Source organism: Amphibalanus amphitrite, unplaced genomic scaffold (genome assembly GCF_019059575.1).
Source record: "Amphibalanus amphitrite isolate SeventyFive unplaced genomic scaffold, NRLGWU_Aamphi_draft 000363F_arrow, whole genome shotgun sequence".
NCBI classification, from domain to species: Eukaryota; Metazoa; Arthropoda; class Thecostraca; order Balanomorpha; family Balanidae; genus Amphibalanus; species Amphibalanus amphitrite.
The window spans coordinates 72,025-89,967 of record NW_024881857.1 but is presented as its reverse complement, the minus strand read 5'-3'; the positions used below and the strand labels follow the sequence as shown (position 1 = coordinate 89,967).

Below are 17,943 nucleotides of genomic sequence, written 5' to 3'. Positions count from 1 at the left end.
CCCTGATAGAACAGTGGTGCCCTTGCTAGGCCTGTAGTGCCCCTGGCAGGCCTCTGGTGCCCCTGCTACCCCTGCGCCCGGAGAGGACTATGGTGCCCCTGAAAAGCCTGAAGTGCCTCTCGACAGGCCCGTGGTGCCCCTGACAGGCCCAAGTTACCCCTGCGAGGTCGGTGGTGCTCCTGACAGGCCTCTGGTGCCCCTGGCAGGTCTGTAGTGCCCCCCTGGCAGGCCTGTGTTGACTGGTGCCCCTGCTAGGCCGCTGGTGCCCCTCACAGGCCTGCGGTGCCCCTGGAAGGACTGTGGTGCCCCTGCCCCTAGGGGTGCTCATGGGCCCAACAGGCCCGTTGTGCCCCTGACAGGCCTGTCGTGTATACTTGCTAGACCTGTGGTGCCCCTGCTTCCTGGCAGGCCTGTGGTGCCCCTGCTTCCTGGCGGGCCTGTGGCGCCCCTACAAGGCCGTAGGTGCCCCTGACAGGTTTGTGGTGTCCATGGAAGGACTTTGGTGCCCCTGACAAGCCTGAAGTGTCAAGGACAGACCCTTTAGACGCCAGGGTCAAGTTCGTCGGACTGACAACGATTCGCTTACCTGATAACGTTCCTGGTAAGTACTCACTACTCAGCGTCCACAACATATATACACATAACACATTCATATATACTTGCTTACAATTGGTAAATGTGGTTGTGGGTAAGAGTTAAGATACTGACTAAAAATAAAAAAATAAAAAAAAACTGAAAATGGGGGCACCACCAAAATTAAGTGGACGAAATCCGTTGAGTTTTTAATTTTGGGTATAGGCACCACTTCGATTCATGACCCTCCCCTTGGAGTTTTCCTGGATCCGCCCCTGCTCGGCCGGCGGACAAAACGCAAGCGAAGACAGTGCGGGGAGTCCGGTGCTCTACCAACTGAGCTACGGAACAGGCAAATGCTCACCATAGATACACCGACTGAACCTTCAGCGATTGATAAGACAAACAGTGTGTAACTGTATATATAAAATGTAAGTCTCGAAATTGCTATGTCTTTGACCAAAGGTAAGGACAATTTTGCGACCCTTCCATTAGGTATAAGGAAATGGGAGAAAATCAGGGCATGTGCCTCTTTTTATAGGTAGACAAATGTCATACAAAGTTAACGAATTTAAACATCATAAAACAATTGAAAATGACACACTTAATCGGAAAATTGCCACCCATGACCCCTCGTGATGTCCTTGAGGTCATGTCAGGTCATGGAAGGCCTCCAGCAGTTTTTTCAATAACTTCTGATAGAGACATGCGACATGCCTGAGCGATGAAAACACCTTAGCTGATTTCAGTTTGACGATACAAATCGACTGATATGCAACATGACCTTTACCAGTCAGGTCATGACCTGGACCTGAGCTCAATTTTCCCAAATGACATTTGAATGTCAAATTATAGTTCATTCGACGCATCTCGACGAGAGGAGCACAGTACTGAAAAAAAACAATGTCATAACTTTCGTGAGTCAATAATTATTACAGTAAAAAGGTTCTTCATTAAAACAGCTCAGTAGAGCTGGAGGGGGGCCCATTGTCCACTCCAACCCTCCCCGGCCCGGCACGGTTAAACTAGTTGTGCTCTGGAGGTAAGCCGTTGATGTTAGGTCAAGTCTGAGGACTTTATAGGAACGTTGAAGAACTATCGAATGCGCCTTTTTCGTGGTGCTGTAGTTCTATTCTTCCCCGAGTTATGCGCCAGTTTGTCAATAAATGTTGAAACAGACAACATTTCACCCACATTTCACCTTTGATGACCTCTGGTCACCTGATATTTGACATTTGACTTGACCTAACCAAAGTACGGTTAACCAACTAACCCAAGTAGTTTTTGACACTCTTTCAAATGCCGCTTACCGCGTGTCGCTACGTGGCCCAATACCCAAGTTATAGGGGTCGGGAGGGGGGTTCAAACAGCCTCAGCCCGGCGCCGGGTGAAGGCACTTTCATTTTGGGGGCGCTGTAGATATGCCAAGGAACGACAGCATCATTTTGAGGCGCGCCACCAACTTTTTTTAGGGCACTTAAACCACTTTGAGGGACACCACGGACACTGTGAGAAGGGTAATTATCTCTTTGAGCGTTGGGGGTGGCACCATTACATTGGAAAACGCCATGTGCGCAGTGATGTGGGGCAAAATGACAATGAGGAGCGCCTCCGATACTTAAAGAAGAGACGCCAACATTACTCGGGGGGGGGGGGGGGGCAACATCACTTTTATTTTGAGGACGCCACCACATTGTAAGGGGCGGCACTGTAACTTTAAGGACCGCCGCGGATACTTTAAGGGGCGGCTCCATCATATGGAGGGGCGCTACAGATCGTTAATGGGCGGCAATAGGTATGATATTTAGGGACTCCGATACTTCGAAGGGCGCCACCGTTTGTTTGAGGGTGACATCATCACTTTGAATGGCACCACCGATACTGTTCGGGGCGCCACCGACACTATAAGGGGCGCCACCGACACTGCCAGGAGCACAGTCATCACTTTGACCGGCACTTCTATCACATTTAAGGGCGCTGTGAGCACATTGGGGGGGGGCGGCACAATGACGTGGAGGGGCGTTACGGAAGGTTTGAGGGGCGGCAACATGACATTGAGGAGCGCTTCCGACACTTCGAGGGACAACAGCATTTCTTTGAGAGGCGGCACCTTGACTTTTGAGGAGACACCACCGACACTGTAAGGGGCGGCACCATCACTTTGAGGGGCGTCTCGGATTGTTTGAGGAGCGGCACCATTATGAAGGGACGCTACAGAAAGTTAGAGGGCGGCAACATTGTATTGATGAGTTCCTCCAAAACTTTGAAGGGCGCCACTGACACTGTAAGGGGCGGCACCAACACTTTTAGGGGCGGCAGCATCATTTTGAAGGCCGCCACCGACTCGTTGACGGGAGACACCATCACATTTAGGGGCGTCACTGGCACTTTGAGGGAGGCACCATCACATTGAGGGGCGCCACCGATACTGAAAGGGGCGGCATCATCTTCTTGAGGGGCGGCATCATCTGCTTGAGGGGCAGCTCCATCACAATGAGGGGCTATGTGGATACGTAGAAGGGCGGCACCATTATATTGGTGGGTTCCTCTGACACTTCGAAGAGCGTCACTGACACTATAAGGGGCGGCACTAACACTTTAAGGGGCGGCAGCATCATTTTGAGGGGCGCCACCGACTCGTTGGCGGGCAGCACCATCACATTCAGGGGCGGCATCATCTTCTTGAGGGGCGGCATCATCTGCTTGAGGGGCGGCTCCATCACAATGAGGGGCTATGTGGATACCTAGAGGGGCGGTACCATTATATTGGTGGGTTCCTCCGACACTTCGAAGGGCGTGGCTGACACTATAGGGGCGGCGCCAACACTTTAAGGGGCGGCAGCATCATTTTGAGGGGCACCACCGACCCGTTGGCGGGCAGCAACATCACATTCTGGGGCGCCACCGGCACTTTGAGGGCGGCACCATCACATTGAGGGGCGCCACCGATACTGAAAGGGGCGGCATCATCTTCTTGAGGGGCGGTATCATCACAATGAGGGGCTCCACAGATGCTTAGAAGGGCGGCACAATTACATTGAGTGGGGCTACTAACAAATTTAGGGGCGGCACTGTCACATTGAGTTTCGGGATCATCACTTTCTATAGACGGCTGCTTCACTTTAAGAGGCGGCATTATCATTTCGGAGGGGAGCAGCCTCACTATGAATGACGGCACCTAGCCTGCATGTGCGTGCTGCATCCTAGAGGGGGCGGCAACTGGGTCGGCAAACGGCTGTCACTGGGTCGGCATTCTCCGTGACTGGGTCGGCAATTGCCGACCCAGTTAACATGTTAAAATACGCCCTGTTTATTGTTCTTGCCTTTCAATGAGAAAGGAAAGCATGTTTAGTATTATCCATTAGGGAGGCTTACGATCGGTTCCGATAGGACGGGCAATGACCGCTATAATGATGAAGAAACTACGAAAAAAGAAGTGTAACATGTTACCCCATATCGTGTATCAAGTTGCCCCACAATTTTTCAACTTGCCCCAAAAATCTTGCTTTGGTTTTCTGAATTTCACATAAAAGTGAATAGTCGTAAAGAAATGAAAGTTTGCATGTGCTTTCCAAATTGATTCAGCTAGCATGTGACCAAATTTGGTGCAATTTCATTGAATAGCTTGGCCACTAAGTGCAGAAGACCAAAAAGTGTAACGCATCGCCCCAGTCTCCCCTAGGTATTTTGTACTTGGTGTAGGTAATGGTGAGGTCACGAAAATGACCTTGTTATGTGCGGACTTGTGGGTTTGATTTCGGCCACTCTAATCGCCCGAGGCACGGCCGGCCACCGGGGCTGACCGGTCGTCCCCTCCTGAGCCAATACAGTTGACCGACACGAGAGCTAGTGTGTGGACCGGGAGCCGGGGCGAATCGAACATGGCGCGGTCGGTAGAGACTAGTGGTGCCAATTTCATGAAATTTCAATTCCAATTCCGATCCAATTCCAAGAAATTGCCAAGTAAATTTCCAATTTTGTCCAAAGCGGGGGCTTTTCCAATTTTTAACGATTTTTGCATTTTTTGCGTAAATTTTAAAAGTGTTTAAAAGCGTTTTAAAGGCCTCCGTTTTAAAATTTTAAATTTTAAAGGCCTTGTGTTCCGATTAATTTCCAAAAAAAATGTTAAGAATTCCGTCCAAATTCCAAATTGGAATTGGACAAAAATTGGAATTCCAAGAAAAGAAATTCCGATTGGCACCAATAGTAGAGACTGCCGACCTCACATTTGAGAAAGCGCTGGACATTGTAGGGGAGCGGGAGAGCGGCCGTACCAGCTTGGAGATTTGTTTGAGTCAGTGTCCGTTTTTAGTTTACCTTGGTTTTGTTAAAATTGTACGCGTGGGATATTTAGGCAGGGGTCCGAAAGGAGGCAAGCGCGGCGGGAACCGCACGGGCACATCGGCCGCCATCTATGGCCTCGAGGCGGCTGATGTGGGCGTGGCCTACTCGGGCCAGGGACGAGACGAAAGCAGGGGAGAGGAGATCGGGGCTCTTGGTGTCTGACGGCCGTCCGGTACGGACATCGAGCCCCCGACTGCTCTCTGCTGCTGGCTCACCTGGCTCGAGGTAGGTTCCTGTCACGCAGGGATTGATGCTGGGCTCAAAGCACATCCCATAGTTAGGATAGGAGCACCGGGGTGGAGGTTCGTAGGTAGTTTCGCGCGTCGGTAACCGTTAGGGTAGTGATAGGGTAGAAACTTGCGGAAACGGAAATAATCTGTTGTCTCGGATCCAATTCAATGCGCAGTCTTTTATATCGTTCGGCTATTCACAATAAATGGGTTTAGAATTGACCAGATGCATTTGGAGACGGGTTGAGTCGGAGGAGAACGGAGGTTGAGCGGAGTCTGATTCATTCGGTACTGTAGTTTAGTCATCACGGCTCAGGAGCTTAGCTCCAAACCCATGAGGGTTCGCTACAAACCGCGTGTGCCCCAAAATGGCGGAGTTATTCACCTGAACCACGATGCATAGTTTAGTTCAATTAGTGTAGAGGACAGTGGCCCGGGTGGCAGACGGGTAAAAGGCTGGGAGACGTCCCGGCCGACCACTGATCCTGTAGAGTAAAGTAGAGATCCGGAGGGGAGGTAACGAAGGGCCTACAGGACCGGCCTAAGCCCCCCTCACAACATATGTCGTGCCTGTGAATGCGCCACCAACAACAATCAGGAGATCACGCAGTCAGGGACGGTCGGACGGATATCTCGCTACCGTCAAGAGAAGAACCGGCGACGTTTCGCCAGTGAAGACTCGATCCAGCTGAGCCGGTGCCGCCGGTGCGGCGCGGCGGAGCACAGCGATGACAGACGCTGTCCTGCTCTGGGCCGCGCTTGCAACAGCTGCGGTGAGCGCGACCACTTCGCGGTCACTTGCCGAGGCCGGGCCAGCGGGCGGCGCACGACGGGGAGCAGTCTGCCGCGAATTCGCCACGACCATGAGCGACCGCGGAGTGACGAGCTCACGCCCCCGCGCGCGGAGCGTGGCCGCAGCCGTGGCCCTGGAACCAGAAGCGCCGACAGCGCCACCTATGGTAATCAGGCTCGAAGAACCAGCGCCACCTCTCGGCGACGCCAGCAGTTCTGGAGCTCTGGCGGCAATCGGGTGGCCGGCATCAGCGGAGACGGAGATCTGATCAGTGGAAGCGAGGAGGATGAAGAGGCAGACTCAACAGCAGCGTCGCTGTTGAACGTATACGTTTCAGATGTGCGACTGAAGAACAGCAGCGTGAAGCGCTCCCCACGCATAGAACTGGAGACCATGTATCGGGGTCAGCGACCGATTCCAACCACCTGGACCCCTGATACCGGTGCAGAGGTCTCGGTCATATCACGAGACCAAGCCAGGCTTCTGGGCGTCGAGCTGGACGATCTGCGCCCGTCGAAGACGACACTGTGGACCGCTGATGGACGGAAAATGCACTGCATGGGGACATGTAACCTGACGCTGCTTCTTGGAGACGTCAGCCACTCAGCCGAGATATCTGTCATGGAGTCACTTCACACGCCTCTCCTGTCGTGGCACGACTGCGTGAAGCTCGGCATCTTGCCGCCTGGTTTCCCTCGGCAGATCAGACGTCTGGAGAGCCACCACTCGTCTGGAGGACCGGACAGTGAGCCGGCAGGCGCGCGCAGTCGGAGCTCGCCAGCTGCTGCGCCACCCACGCGCGCTGCCAGACCCCGCTCAGCCAGCCCAGCAACCACGAGGCAGCCACCGGCATGGATCAGCAAGATGAAGAGATGCCACACTGGCATACCGCCGGATGAACACCGTCAACAACACTTCGCAGCTCTGAAGGCAGAATTCCCGAAGGTGTTTGACATCGAATCAGGACTACGGGAGATGGTCGGCGAGCCAATGTCCATTGAGCTCACGGATGACGCGACGCCGTACGCTCAGACGAGCGCGCGCAACATCCCATTCAACTGGAGAGACGACGTGCGCCGACAGCTGGACGAACTTCTTCAACATGACGTCATCGAAGCAGTCGAACATCCGACAGAGTGGTGTCACCCACTGTGCCCTGTGGCCAAGACAGACCCTGACGGCAAGTCCGTCGGATGCCGCATCACAGTGGACTTCACGAAACTCAACCGATTCGTGAAGCGGCCAGTGCACCCTGGTCGCACACCACAAGACGCCGTGTCATCGATCGCCACTGGTGCCAGCTTCTTCACGAAACTGGACTGCAAAGCCGGATACCACCAGATGGCGCTGAGGGAACAAGACCGTGATCTCACCTGCTTCATCACGCCGTGGGGCAGGTACAGATACAAGCGCATGCCGATGGGCATCACCCACTCGGGAGACGTTTACAACCGGCGCGGTGACCAAGCGCTGGGGGACATCCCGAATACAGTGAAAGTGGTAGACGACATGCTAGCGTGGGATGACGACTACTCCACCCACCTGCTACACGTCTGGAAGCTGCTGAAGAGGTGTGACGAGTACAACATCACCTTAAACCCAGCGAAGTGTCAATTCGCCATGAAGACAGTCGACTTCTGTGGCTACAGAGTCAGCTCAGATGGGTACACCGTGGATGAAAAGAAGGTGCAAGCTGTGAAGCACTTCCCGCAGCCGAACAACATAACAGACCTAAGAGCCTTCCTAGGCTTGGTAAACCAACTTGGTGCCTTCTCAGATGAGATCGCGTCGGCCGCTGAGCCACTGCGCCAACTGCTGAAACCTCGCAACGCATGGCTGTGGACACCAGCGCACACCGCAGCGTTCGAGAAGGTGAAGACGGCACTGGTGTCGCCACCCATTCTCGACTTCTATAATCCCACGCGCAGAACTGTTCTGGAGACTGACGCATCACGTCTCGGAGGCCTGGGATTCTGCCTCAGACAACAAGACGAGAACGGCAACTGGCGACTGATACAGTGCGGCTCTCGATTTCTAACTGATGTCGAGACCCGCTACGCCGTGATTGAACTCGAACTACTGGCCCTCGTGTGGGCATGCTATAAAGCTGACACATACCTCAGGGGTATGCAGACGTTTGAAGTGGTTCTGGACCACCGGCCCCTGATTCCGGTTTTGAACAAGAAAACACTGGCAGAAATCGACAATCCCCGCCTGCGGCGACTGCGCGAAAAGCTCATCGCGTACAACTTCGTCACCAGCTGGAGGCAGGGAAAGCTCCACTCCATCCCCGATGCCCTGTCTCGGGCCCCAGTCGAGCGACCGACGGCGGAGGATGAAGCAGCTGAGCACGACATCAGCGTGAGAGTCCAGTCCGTAGTAAGCAGCCTCACCGCTTCAGACAGTGAAACGGACCCCAGCCCGTTCAAGGACTCCACTCTAGTAGAGGAAGTAAGAGCTGCATCTACCGGCGACCCAGAGCTGCTTGCACTGAAGCACACGATCATGCACGGCTTCCCGGACCATCGGAGAGAACTGGAGCCGATACTGCAGCCCTACTGGGGCTGTCGTGAGCGACTGACTGTCGACAACGGCCTCATCCTGTGCGGCCAGAGACTGGTGATCCCACAGCAACTCAGACGGGTGACGCTGGAGCGTCTGCACTCCAGCCATCAGGGGATCGAAAGGACCAAGCGGCGAGCAAGACAAGTGGTCTACTGGCCACAGATCGACAAACACATCAGCGACCTCGTTGGAGCCTGTTCCAGATGTCAACGTCACCTGCCGAGCCTGCAGAAGGAACCGCTGATGCTGGAGCCGCTGCCGACACGCGTCTTCCAAGCCGTGTCCGCCGACTACTTCAGCTGGGCCGGGAGGACCTACCTGGTCTATGCCGACAGACTGTCCGGTTGGCCGTCCGTGTACCACGTCAGAGGAGAAGCATCAGCCAGAGCTCTCACCAGATGTCTCCGCAAGATGTTTGCGGCCACAGGTGTGCCACAGACACTGAGAACTGACGGCGGAGGACAGTTCACAGCGCGACATACCCGCGAGTTCTTGAAGAAATGGGGAGTCATTCATCAAATCTCCACGCCACACTTCCCACAGTCGAACGGACATGCAGAAGCCGCCGTCAAGAACGTCAAACGGCTCATCAAGAAAACGACGCAGCACGGTGATCTCGACACCGACGAGTTCGTCCACGCTCTGCTCGAGCTTCGGAATACGCCGCGCGCGGACGGACGCTCTCCAGCGCAGGTGTTATTTGGCCACCCGCTGAGGTCGGCAGTTCCGGCCCACCACCGCGCGTTTGCGGCGCAGTGGCAAGAGGCTGCGGACACCTGTGATGCCAGAACTCGACAGCAGAGAAGCCAAACCGAAGAGCGATACAACATGACTGCGCGAGCACACCCAACACTCCGAGTGGGACAAAAGGTCATAGTGCAAGACCCTATCACGAAGGTATGGGACCGTACCGGCACCGTGACCGGCGTGGGGAGCAGGCGCGACTTCAACATCAGACTGCCCAGCGGGCGACTCATGTGGCGGAATCGGCGATACCTGCGACCACAGAGCGTGGCCGCCTCCCAGTCTCCGCCACCGCAGCCCCAATCTCCACCACCGCAGCAGCGCCGGCCGGACGGAGAGGCGACCGCCGGCAGCCCGCGGCCTGCGCCTCCGCTGCCGCCTGTCGACGGCGTCGGAGAGCCCCCAGCACCGCTCACCGACGCACCCGCGGCACCAGCGGACGCACCGGAGCCGCGACGCAGCAACCGGCAGCGCCAGCGCACAAAACATCTATCTGTGAGCTGGGGCACTAAGTCATACCAGACGATACCGTGATACAGCATCGCTTACTGTCCGACATATGTCATCCCACACCCTGCGTGGTGCCGGGAGACCTCGTCCTCCGCCTCTGGAAGTTTTCTTTTTGTTTCTGTTAATGGCGTTATGTGCCTGCTATGTCGTTAGACGTTAATCACTTTGTACCTCTGTGTTTACGTCTTGCGGGGGAGGTGATGGGATAGTTATCTGGGGGGAGGTGTTATGTGCGGACTTGTGGGTTTGATTTCGGCCACTCTAATCGCCCGAGGCACGGCCGGCCACCGGGGCTGACCGGTCGTCCCCTCCTGAGCCAATACAGTTGACCGACACGAGAGCTAGTGTGTGGACCGGGAGCCGGGGCGAATCGAACAGACCTGACCTCATATGACCTTTAGGAATACTCCGAGATATACAAGTTGTGAGACTGGTAATGAATACTAGATCCTGCAAGTTTCATTTCCCTGTGAAAGCTCCTTTGGCAGTGACGGCGTTCCGAAGTTGCGACATCTGAAGGCCGTGCAGAGATTCACTTATGACGTCATAGGTCAGTGACCTGACCTGACCCGAAAATGCGGTTAGTGTCAAAGGATCCGGCTTGGATCAAAGGTCAGGTGTGATAAGTTAGCTCTCTAACCACCAGCGTGTTCGGACCCAGTAAACATGCCGACGTCGGCCCGACGTCGGCAGACGTCGGGGTGACGTCGGCAACTCGGCATCGGCATGCCGACGTCGGCCCGACGTCGGTCCAACCTCGGCACGACGTCGGCTGGATGTCGGATATGCCCGCATGTTCCGACGTCCAGCCGAGGTCCAGCCGACGTCGGGCCGACGTCGGACCGAGATCAATTGCTGAGGTCCAGCCGACGTCGGGCCGACGTCGGGGCGACGTCGGACCGACATCGGCCGCTGTTTTGACCGTTAAAATAGTATAAAATACATGTTTCATGTTTCATAAAGAGCTTCTGTATTCAAAATATCCTCAGGAAACTCAAATCTTCCTCCACGCGCAACCCCCTGATCCGGACTGGACGGGAAACTTTATCCCATTTGGGATTGCCCGTAAGCCGAGCTCGCCCGTAGCCGGGTGCGGTGAGTGCTTGGGGGCTGCTCGGCCTATCCTTTGGTCAGGCTCAGCCCCGGCAACTCACCAGGGCCGGGCCCAGTTCATAAAGAAAGGCCAGTCGGCAAGTGTCACTTTGCCAAAGTGCCACTCATCAAAGGGACACTTTGGGAAACGTTGGTGCAGGTGTGTAAGAGTGGCTATATGAATCCATTGTGGGGTCGCCCTTTCCAATACCTAAGTGTCACGTAACAGCAATGGGACCAGGGACTCTATATGAACTGGACCCAGGGTGCTCGCCAAGAAGACCAATGTCTCCATCCTATGATCCTTCCGGCTCTGAAATGGTCTTGTCAGACCGAAAGGGCATAACCCAACAAAACAAACCAACCTCGTTAGCTGGCTGTGTGGTGTAGTGGTTAGCGCACTAACCTCACGTTCGAGTGACACGGGGTTCGAATCGGGGTTCGAATCCCATCGCCGGCTGATTCTTTTGGCGTGTTGTCCCAGTAAACATGCCGACGTCGGCGACTGGGGGGCTCGAATCCCGCCGCCGGTTGATATTTTTGGCGCGTTGTCCCAATAAACATGTCGACGTCGGCCCCGTCGGTCCAACGACAAACGATCTCGTCAACATCGGCAAACGATCTCGGCCCGACGTCGGCTCGACGTCGGCTGGACTTCGGCTGGACGTCGGAACATGCGGGCATATCCGACGTCCAGCCGATGTCGGGCCGAGGTTGAACCGACGTTGGGCCGACATCGGGCCGAGCCTCGGCCCGACGTCGGGCCGACGTCGTCATGTTTACTGGGGAGCTATCGCGAAAAAAAACTCTATGGGGGGCGCCACCCCCCCCCCCCGGCCGGCGAGGGTTAGAGAATTAATAATAAAGAAATGTTTATTGAATATTTTTAAAACAGTGAACCGTAAAATTATATCCTGGTAGGTTTAGTAGAAAATACTCCGCGCAATTTACATAGGGTAAGGTGCCTAATTAGCGACCCTTTCCGATTTGCGACCTACCTCCCTACAGAAAAACTGGCAGGAGAAAACGGGGTAAAAACATCGTCAAAAGGTCAGCCGTACTTTGGTTATCAGATTTAATTATTTTCCGGTCGTCGATGTTTCTGGTGGGACGTTTCAGGTGAGTTTAAATAAAAATGACGAGTTTCTTATCCAAAACGTGTGTGTTTGGGCCCTCTCTGATGAAAAGCGATTCACCTTAGGATGATGCACCTTTTTTATTCTGAATCGACATTCCTTTTTTAATCGATTGCCGTTTTCCCATAGTGAATCGTTCAACTGTGCACAGCATGGCGGTTAAAAATGTGTCGCAACTCATATTTCCTATTTGCGCCTGACATGGTCGCAAATAGCTCAAGAAGGGAAAGAAAGGGGAAAAGAGAGAAATGAAAATGAGGTGTTGCTGAAGCTTGTAATGTGTGGCAGGGGTTGCCAAATGTCGTCACCGACTGCAGGGGTGCCGAATTCAGCGCGGACCTCGAATGTCATACAAGATAGTCCGCAAAATTTGGGTTTCCGACTTCTTTTCGCCTTCGGTGCATCACGTGATCAGTTTTTACTTACGCAAATGTGTTGGATAAACGTTCCTGTTCGAGTGATTGAGTGCTTTGCGCATAGGTTACCTTTTTGAGATCATATTTCATCTTTTCAGGCGTCGCATTTTTTGCCATTTTTAATATGGGGAAACCCATAGACTTATTAGCGACCCTCCCCGGTCGCTAATCGGGAAGAGTTCCCTATTAGCGTTTTTTGCAATGGTTTGCCAAAATGCTCACTACAAATAAGTTATTGAATATTGGGGCAGAAAATGACCATATTTTAATAGAAAAATGAACGATCTCTCCGAAAATCAAGCCAGGAACACAGTGGCACCCACAGAGCGTGAGTAATGACGGTTCAAATTAAGGGGGTCGCTAATTAGGCACCTTACCCTAGCCTTGGAACCAAGCGGTACATAGAAGGTCGGGTTCACCGACAACGACAACTTCGGGGACGACGACAACGACAACCGACAACGACAACGACTATCAGCTAGGGTTGCACTAATTGCCTATATGCCTGCTCTGTCATTTTATCAGAGTATTATCGATTAAAACACTGAAATAAATTCATAAAATGAAGACATTTGCTGTAAAAGAGATAAGGTGCAGATTTGGTCAAATTAGGTGCATTTGCGGATAGCCCGTTGTGAAAACGGCTACTTCCAATCCATACCATACCTACCATACCTATCCAGTATCCAGTGTCAAATGTCAATCATGTCGCCCTGCTAGTTCCTCCTAGCCAGATGAGCGACAATCAGTTGATATTGTGACGTCACAGCACCTTTATCATCCACACCAACAATGCGAATCACTTCCTGGGCGCAGTCCCGTATGAAGTCACGCCTGTCGCGCTCAGGAACCCTCATCATGAATGGACTGACGGCTGCAAGAGCCGCCTCCAGCTCCGCCCGTGAGCGGTAGACGAACGTGCTCTCTGGCGCCGTCACGTCTCTGACCTCCAGGCCGGCCGTCTCTGCGCACCGGCGGAACTCGCCGGCCGGGTCGGACACTCCCTGGTACGGCGTGATGAACGCTCGCCAGTCGGCCATGTACTCCTTCCATCTGGACATCGCCGCTACCTTTTCGTACATTGGGTAAATTTTTGTTGTTTGCGATGAAGATTAAGATGGCCTCTCCCCCGGGCACGAGAAGGTCGTGGATGTTCTGCAGAGCAGCCCTGAAACGCAGAACGGACCGTGATTACACTGTCGTATAACATTAGGTACTATACATCTAGAGGTCCCATTGTTTTTCTCACAACACCGTATCAAAGTTAAATCAACATTAAGTAGGCGTCTGCACCCATACACGGCATCGATCGATAGTTCTACCTGTATTGCTCTACGCGACTGATTCTGGGTCTATAATACCCAAATCCCAATCAATGAACGCTATGCAGGTTTTGGTTCTATAGTCAATACAATATTGACAGTTACTGGCTACGCACCCAGGCCCTGCCAATAGGGTAAAGATGCCTGAGATGCCTACTTAACGACCCCCCCCCCTAATTTGAACCAGCACTGCTCACGTTTTATGGGTGCCACTGTATACTGGATTCATTTTCGGAGAGATCGTTCATTTTCCTATCAGAATCTATTCATTTTCTGCCCCAATATCCACAAATTTATTTGTAGTGGGCAGTGGTGGATCCGGGGGGAGCAAAATGGGCATTTGCCCCACCCCCACCCCCCACCCCCAAACGGCATAATTTTAACATTACGCCTATGGACGAGGCATGGAAAGAATCGATAAATTGTTATGGTTTGCCACCCCCCCCCCCCAAACTCTGAGCTGGATCCGCCTCTGGTAGTGGGCATTTTGGCAAACCATTGAAAAAAAACTACAATAGGGAACTCGTCCCGATTAGCGACCGGGGAGGGTCGCTAATAGGTCTATGTGTTTCCCCATAGCTAAAATGGCGAAAAATGTTACGCTCGAAAACATGAAATAAGACACTTATGTATAACATATACGCAAAGCACTTTAATCACTGGAACAGGAGCATTTAGTCAGCACGCTGATGTTTGTGGAAGCTGTTCACGTAATGCACCAAGGGCGAAAATAAGGCGAAACCCCTTTTTTGGAGGTTATCCCGTATTGTATGCCCGGGCTGGATTCGGTACCCCTATAGGGGTACCGAATCCCCTGCATTCTGCCATGAGAATTGGTATTAGCCGTTTTCACGACGGGCTATCCGGCGAGTGCACCTAGTTTGACCAAATCTGCACCTAATCTCTTTTACAGACAGCAAAAATCTTTATTTTATGAAATTATTTCAGCGTTTTAATCGATGATACTCTCTGATAATAGTACAAAGCAGGCATATAGGCAATTAGTGCAACCAGCTGATAGCTACTAGGAGACACACTGAACCTAATTTGACCAAATCTGCACCTAATCTGCACCAAATGTGCACCAAATGTGTACCAGATGGCCGTCGTGAAAACGGCTACTACCCGCCACACATCGCAAGCTTCAGCAACCCTCATTTTCCCTTCTCTCTTTTCCCAAATGCCATTCATTTCCCTTCTTGAGCTACTTGCGAGTTGCGACCATGTCGGGCGCCAATAGGAAATATGGGCTGCGATACAAAAACATGCAGTGCACAATCAAGCGATTCACATACGGGAAGGCTGCAATCAATTAAAAAATGATTGTCGATTCAGAATAAAAAAGGTGCGTCATCTTAACGTGCATCGCTTTTCATCAGACATGGCACAAAAAGACACGGTTTGGATAAGAAAATGGCTATTTTTATTTAAACTCACCTAAATCGTCTCAACAAAGGCACCAACAATCGGAAAATAATTGAGATTACTAAGCTATGTATGGCAATCCTTTTGACATTGTTTTCGACCCAACTTCTCTTACCACTTTTTCTGTAGGGAGGTAGGTCGCAACTAGGAAAGGGTCGCTAATAATTAGCAACCTTGCCCTAAACATATCTGGTTCTAATCTGAACCCATTCAATGCGCACCGCTGGTTCATTATTCGTATCCACTCCCAGCCAATTCACACCTCTGGGCTCTGGTTCTTCACCCAGCCAATACACACCGCTGGTTCTGCACCCAGCCAATACACACCGCTGATTCTGTACCCAGCCAATACACACCTCTGGTTCTGCACCCAGCCAATACACACCGCTGGTTCTGCACCCAGCCAATACACACCGCTGGTTCTGCACCCAGTGCAGGCAGAAGAGGGAGACCACCCGGTGGAAGGTGAGGCCGATCTCTGCGGCCGCCGCGGCCGAGCCGATGTCGGCCACGCGGAACCGCAGCCGCTCCGAGCCGTACGTCTTTGTGGCGAACTGCACCATCGGCTCCGAGACGTCCACACCGAGCGCCGAGCCAAAACTGGGGACAGGGCAGACGGTGACTGTCTCCCAAAGGCCGGCGTGTGCGGGCGAACGTCAGCATCGGCTGTGCTCCGCACTCCTAGACTCGGCTTCGTGAGAAGAAGATCCGCATCTAACTTTAATCGAATCGCAGAGAGAACTGTGTCCCATACTATCTATTTTTTTCGATCTTCATGTGGACCTCGCGAGGGTACCGCAATTCACGGCGTTGGGCGCGTGGCCCCATGGCGGCAGCAGCAGCAGCAGCAGCAACCGTCACTCACCGGGGTAGCGGCAGCAGCTCTCACTCACCGGGGCAGCAGGGGCACTGGGCAGCCCTCACTCACTGGGGCAGTGGCGGCAGCACCAGCCGTCACTCACCGGGGCAACGGCAGCAGCAGCAGCTCTGACTCAACAGGGCAGCAGGGGCAGCACCAGCAGCAGCAACAGCAGCTCTCACTCACCAAGACAGCAGCGGCATCAGTAGCTCTCACTCACCAGGGCAGCAGAAGCAGCAGCAGCTCTCACTCACCAGGGCAGCAGCAGCAGCAGCAGCAACAGCAGCTCTCACTCACCAGGGCAGCAGGGGCAGCAGCAGCAGCAGCAGCAGCAGCAGCAGCAGCAGCTCTCACTCACCAGGGGAAGCAGCGGCAGCTCTCACTCACCAGGGCAGCAGAAGCAGCAGCAGCTCTCACTCACCAGGGTAGCAGGGGCAGCAGCAGCTCGGTGAGCACGTCGCCGGTGCCGCAGCCGATGTCCAGCAGGCGGTGGTGGTTGCGCCACTCAAGTCGCGCCACCAGCGCCGGCAGTAGGCGGCCCACCTCGCGCCGCTGCAGGCCGTTCGCGCCCATGTACAGCTCCGGACTCTCCATCTGGCACCGGCCGGACGGCCCGACTTCAAACACGAGCAGCCGGGAAACAGTCCGCTCAGCTGGGGTACATACATGCTCTGCAAGTCATGCCATAAATGGCCTATTGTCCCTACTTCTCACGCATTTTCACGGCCTAGTCCGCTCTCGCACTGCCTGCAAGAGGACGGTCTTCTTGGGCTGTAGCTTCATTGCTTTGGTGCAGTGTTTTTGAGCGATCTTTATATCGATTTTAGGCGTAACGTTCATTAGCAGATTTTGGTACGTTTGTCGTATTGGGGGTTGGCATAATACCTAGTCAGCACAGAGACCCAAGGCGGTAATTTACTTGAAGAAAAGGGGTACGACGTATAGGTAGATGCATACGCGATTTGAAAAAGGAAACGGGATGCCTTATAAATGTTATGTTATTATTCATTGAATTCTCAATAGACCTTTTTCAAAACCACAAACGCACGAATCCAACATCATCTTAGATAAGCACAAGTGCCTGAACTCACCTGTATGCCTTTGGCTTGCAGATCGACTGAGCAGCGACGCACCGCTTGAGGCGCTGGCAATCGCCGGAGGGTATATATCGGCTGCGGGACCCCAATCGGTCCATCGCGGCGCGGCACCCACTGCGGCGCACCCCGCCGAGCTGGCACCTGCAGCCGCTCAGGATCCACCATTGCTGATGCTCAGAGGTCACAGGTCAGTGGTGCCTCCACTCTGTGACCGTAGATGGGCGGGCGACAATGGCGGCTCGCTCTATTTCGGGGCTTCTTATCAGCAGTTGTTGGAGGTATTGTTAGAATGAAGGTTAGATGTCATCTCGTTCGAAGACACATAGTGGTTTAACTTTAGTTGTTGATTTCAACCCTCAATGTTGTCGAATGTCGATACTCGATGCGTCATTATATATGCCTCAGTTTTCATTTAAAGTGATTTTTCGGGCTACACTAACGTAACACCTAAGAAAAAAATCAAATATTTTATTTTTTATTGATAAGCCGGAAAGACTGTTTTGAAATGGGAGATTCAAGATACAAATGCAACATATATCTAATAACTAGCTACTGGATGAGCGTGCAAAAGAATACTTATCATGTTCGTTTTATTGACAGTCTACCAATCAACAGTTGCCGTCAACATCCGTATTGTCATAACACGACATAAGCATGGACGTCCCCAACAATAAACCAAAGCGACCCGGGCGCCATGAAGACCTTATCCCTATCATTACACGCGACCATCAGAGCTAGTCGCGTCTCAATTGCTCACGACTGCTCTTCCTTGGGTTTGCTCTTCTCGCCGCGGTACACTCCCAGCAGAGCCCCCATCCTGGGGGACCGGTAGGCGTG

The 17,943-nt window shown here is 53.2% G+C and overlaps 1 protein-coding gene across 1 annotated transcript; it reads right to left on the bottom strand.

The window, feature by feature from the left end:
- Positions 1–12,792: 12,792 nt before the first annotated feature.
- On the bottom strand, positions 12,793–16,603 carry LOC122389595 (juvenile hormone acid O-methyltransferase-like). Its single transcript, XM_043381767.1, is given in 4 exon segments — positions 12,793–13,515; positions 13,517–13,571; positions 15,565–15,750; positions 16,431–16,603. Coding segments are annotated over 4 exon segments (810 nt in total). The 3' UTR covers positions 12,793–13,119.
- Positions 16,604–17,943: the final 1,340 nt, after the last annotated feature.